Raw genomic sequence first — 4,763 nt, 5'->3', positions numbered from 1 at the left:
GGGCGGGAAGAGGGTCTGGGGGCAGGGGGACCCTCAGGGGCGGGGGGCGCGCAGCCGCCGAGGCCGGGAGGCAGCAGGCGAGGGGGTCCCGGGAGCCAGCGAGGGTGTCCGGGGAGCCTGCCTGGGGGGTCCCTTGGGGCGGGGTCCCTCAGCCGGGGGTGAGGGGCCCAGCGGGGCGGCCCCAGGAACGGGACAGGGAGCGGTGACAGCGCGCGTTCTCCAAGTCCTGGTTTCACTGCGTTTCAGGGCTGGAGTTCGACTTGGCCACGAATCTGGTGGGGCAGCCCCTGGTGAGGCAGCAGGTGATGAAGGGGCTGAGGGAGTTCCTGGAGAACCCGAACCCAGTGAAACCCCTCGTGATGTCCTTCCACGGCTCGACCGGAACAGGCAAAACCTACGTGAGCTCCATGCTCATCCGCTACCTCTTCCAGAGGGGGCTCCAGAGCCCCTATGTTCACCACTTCTCCCCCATAGTGCATTTCCCCCACGCTGAGCAGATCGAGCAGTACAAGGTAAGGGACACCGCTCAGCAGTGCCACTTCACTGGGGGGTTTGGCTGTGTCTGGGTTGATCCTCAGTACATATGCATTCAAGCTGTTCCCTCAAGTGCAGTAGGAATAAAAGCTCTTTGTTTTACCCTCTCAGACGAACATAGCTGAGAGAGTGGCTCCATACACTGGCTGAAGGATGCACTAGTAACTGCAATATACTCAGTTATTACTTTCGTCCTCTCCACAGCAGTCCCTGCCCTGATGGTGTTCTCATTCTTAAATATTTACACAGCTCTTTGAACACACAAACAAAAGTGCTTGGCTTAGATGAAAGGCACTAAAATTTCCCCACTGCTTTCCAAACAGCCTGATGGCTGTAAAAACCTGCATATCACTAGACTTGTAATCCCCTCCTCACAGAGCACGCAGCTCCGTAACAGCAGCTCCAGACTCTCCATGGTAGAGCTGAGAGAAGAGAGAATCAAAATGCCAGATTTTCAGCAGAGTGGGAATTCAGCACACCTGGACCTTTAGTTTCTGGGTGTTTGGAGAAGTGATTTGTTGTATTGTGTCCTTAGAGGAAATGCATTTGGAAAAGTAAATCCCTTCCTGGCTGAAGTGCTTCAGTTAGGAGTTTCACATGCCCCCAGGCAATGTGAGTGGTTTTGTGTGGGCTGGGAGGTGCCTTCAGCCATGATAAAGAGCTGTTCTGGGTCAGTGCAGGCACATGTTTCTGCATCAGAACAGGAGCTGGCAAGAAGCTGGGAACTGTAGATACAACAGGGAACGAGAAGAACGTGGGGAGCTGTAGGAGTCTGAATCTCCAGCTTTAGTGTGCTGTCTCCTCCTTTAAATCTGTATAAAAAGACCTACAATGGGCTAAAAAAGCTGGTAAACAGTCACTGTGTGAAACCCAGAATAAAGGGGCCTCCCCAGCACTGGGTGTTTCAGCTCTAAGTGTGTGGTGCTGTGCAGGGACACGCTGCTCTCAGCACCTTTGGCTGTGTTGAGCTCCTGCCTCAGCCTTTACTCTGGGGTGTTTGAGCCTTCCTTGCCATCTCACTGCCTCACACCTGGTGGGGTTTTTCCTAGGAAAGCCTGAAGCGCTGGATCCAAGGGAACCTGACCAACTGTGGGCGCTCAGCGTTTCTCTTTGATGAGATGGACAAGATGCACCCAGGCCTGATTGATGTGATCATCCCGTTCCTGGGGCCCTCGTGGGTTGTGTACGGGACCAACTACCGCAAAGCCATCTTCATCTTCATCAGGTGAGAGAGGCCTCTCCATGGGCCCTTCCAGCTCACTGCTGCCCATTTGGGCAGAGGTTGCACCTACCTCAGGGCACAGCTTGTTTTGCCTTTCCTTCTCCAAGCCTTGAGCCTCTACAAATGCCAAGAGATGCAATCTCACAGTGAACAGACAGATCTGGAGAGTGTGAAAAAGCCTCCTCTGCATGTTATTTGGCTGCCTCTACAGGAGTTATTTTGGGCCAGGCAGCTGGGAGCTGCTGGCTTGCACTCTGCAGGCTGGTGGGCGTCAGGTGCCACCTGAGACACCAGTTTTCCTGGCTGCACAGTGGATAAGGCTCTCATTTTTGTGCAGCAATGCAGGAGGGGAGCAGATCAACAACGTGACATTGGCTCTGTGGCGTGCCCGCAAGGACCGGGAGGAGATCAGCCTGCAGGACCTGGAGCCAGCCATCTCCAAGGCCGTGTTTGAAAACCCTGAGAGTGAGTCCATGGAGCTGAGCTCCTCCTGTAGCCCCACAGCCCAGCACAGGCAACTGGGCTGGTTCTAGGAAGCCACCCACACCACCTGCTACCTCCCAGGCAACCAGAAAGGGACAAGGAGGTTTTGAGGGATTGGAACTGTGATCCCCTTGAGGTTTCCTTCCTTCTGAGCCAGCAGACCTGTTGCCATATTTAGCAAAGTTCTTGGGAGACAAGGTGTGTTTGCAACTGGGGGCTGGCAGACAGCACAGCACACTTGCCAGAACAGCACTGAGCTATATCAATCCCCACTGCCTGCCTGCATCTCCTTGCATTGCCCTTAGCACAGGGAGCAGAGCTTAAATTCTGACTAGACAAGCTAAATCCCCCCATTCCTGGAGAACAAGTCTGTCTGGGGGGGAGGTGACAATTGATGGGTTCAAAACCAGCAAGATCTCTCTTCAGCAGAGTATTTTGGCTTCACACAAAGCAGCTCTTTCAATTGCAGGGCCTGCAGAGTCTCTCTGAAGGTAAAACCTTCTCTCCCTTTCCTTGTGCAGGTGGCTTCTGGAAATCTGGGATCATTAATGAGCATCTCATTGATTTTGTTGTGCCTTTCCTCCCACTGAAGCACCACCACGTGAAGCAGTGTGTTGTCAGTGAGCTCATCCAGCAAGGCCTCGAGGTACGCCCGGATGTCGTCCAGGAAGTGGCTGACAGCATCCCCTACTTCCCAGAAGAGGAGAAATTATTCTCATCAACAGGCTGCAAAACAGTGGCCTCTCGCATCAGTTTTTTCTTCTAGTCGCTGGCAAGGGCCTCTCTCAGATCCACATGGAGCTGGAAAGCAGCCAGGGCTGGTGGGATGTGCAGTGGGAATGGTGTGTCACTCCCCACAGCACAAGTGCTCTCCTGATGAACTCTCTCCAGCTCCAAGGAGTCCACTGTAGGATGCAGCTGCAGGACCATGTGCAAATTATGTAATTTTAAGCACTTTACTGATTGACTCTTGGCCAGGTAAAGGTGGATCCACCACCTGAGACATGTGTGATGACATGGGGAAGATGCTGAGAGGGTCTGCAGTGTCAGGGAGGTTTTCACCCTGTCAACAGCACCCCTCCACAGCTCTCCCCACTTCTGGCAGCTGTTGATACCCAATACGTTAAGATTCTGAGCCCACAGAAGAATATTTCTTCCTTACAGCATTTTAACAGTTTTTTAAAACCTTTTTAAGCATAGCTGTGCCTCAGCTCCTTGGCACAACATACTGGTGCTGACTCCTGTGAACACCTCAACATGGCAACCAAGGTTTCTTTTCAAGGAAGTTTTAGATCCTCCCACATTCCAGTTTGTTTTTACTGTGAATAGGTGCTTGGTAGCTTCCACACCAATGAGGGGGGTAATGTGGGAGAGGGGAACACCTGATCTGCCATGAGCCAGGCTCCCCTACCACCCCTTCATCCATCTTTCCCCTAAGGGCCAAAGGATTTCCCTGTAGCAAACCAGGAAAACAACAAGAGACTTCTTGCTTGTTTTACCAGCCATGAAGAATCTCATCCTACCTCCAGGGGAGCCCACAGTGCTGCTAACGGTTTTGAAAATTCCTTTTATTCACTGATGGTTTCTACAGCAGAGTTGGTGCTATGAGCTGTGGAGCTTCTTGTACATCCTTGTGCTGGTCAGACCTTGCAGGCTTTGGCTGGGCCAGCAGCCATTCAGCTTCTGGAGAGTGTCACAGTGGGGGACCTGGGGACAAGTTAGAGAAGATTAGTGCTCCAGACTGCCAAGCTTGGGATGCACAGCCTGGTTTTTGCCCTGATTTTAATGTCCTCTATGCTGTTATGGAATAAGAGGTCAGGGGAACCAGAGTCATTCACTCTCTAGGAACAACCTGCTCAAGGGATGGGTGTAGGGACACTTTGCAAATCTTCCAAAGCTCTGCTTGTTCCCTGTATGGAAATAAGCTGCCAGTGCTTGGGGACCATTCCAGCTCCAGGCCCTGAGCTTTGGGGATTTTAGACACCACCCAAAGGGTGCCCAAGAGCTGGCCCAAAGACAGAGGCAAAAATTCTGCCTCATGCAAAAATATTAATTTCTAATTTTAAAATAAATCTTTTAAGAATGAAACAGTTGAGGTGTTTATACGGATTCCTGACTGCAGGTAGTGTGGAAGGACGGGGAAGATTTCCAATTTCCAGCACAGTGATGTGCTGCTGGGCTGGGGAACTGTCCCGGTGCCCTGGAACAAAGCTGTGCCCTGCTGGCAGGGTGAGTGGAGACAGAACGGGCACAAACAAACCGCGGGGCCCAGTCCTGGGCATTCGCTGCTCCTGCGAGTCCCTCAGGGACCCTCTGCAGAGCTTCTCGCGGTCTTCTCGATGAGACGGGGGCGGTTCCCAGGCCGCGGCGCCCCGTTAACGGGTCTCGTCGTCCCCACCACCATCTCTAGGACCAGCCGGCCCGCGGGGCATTATCACAGCGGCGACACCGCCCCCGACATCGCGACACCACCCACGACACAGCCCCGCCGCCCGCTAGAAAGATGGCGGCGCCGCCCGTAACC

At 53.3% G+C, this 4,763-nt stretch overlaps 1 protein-coding gene across 2 annotated transcripts; it reads left to right on the top strand.

Moving 5' to 3' along the window:
- The first annotated feature begins 251 nt into the window (after window positions 1-251).
- On the top strand, window positions 252-4,329 carry TOR2A (torsin family 2 member A). 2 transcript variants are annotated; one of them, XM_031057218.1, is made up of 5 exons: window positions 252-512; window positions 1,584-1,759; window positions 2,094-2,221; window positions 2,761-3,019; window positions 3,108-4,329. In XM_031057218.1, the coding sequence occupies exons 1-4, from the start codon at window positions 306-308 to the stop codon at window positions 3,003-3,005; spliced, it is 756 nt and encodes a 251-aa protein (XP_030913078.1). In that variant the 5' UTR covers window positions 252-305; the 3' UTR covers window positions 3,006-3,019; window positions 3,108-4,329. The 2 variants fall into 2 exon arrangements, with proteins under 2 accessions (XP_030913078.1, XP_005421378.1); XM_005421321.3 differs by having other exon boundaries at window positions 2,761-4,329.
- Window positions 4,330-4,763: the final 434 nt, after the last annotated feature.

Source organism: Geospiza fortis, unplaced genomic scaffold, assembly GCF_000277835.1.
Source record: "Geospiza fortis unplaced genomic scaffold, GeoFor_1.0 scaffold27, whole genome shotgun sequence".
NCBI classification, from domain to species: domain Eukaryota; kingdom Metazoa; phylum Chordata; class Aves; order Passeriformes; family Thraupidae; genus Geospiza; species Geospiza fortis.
The sequence above is the reverse complement of the archived record's forward strand: the minus strand, read 5'-3'. Positions and strand labels throughout refer to the sequence as shown.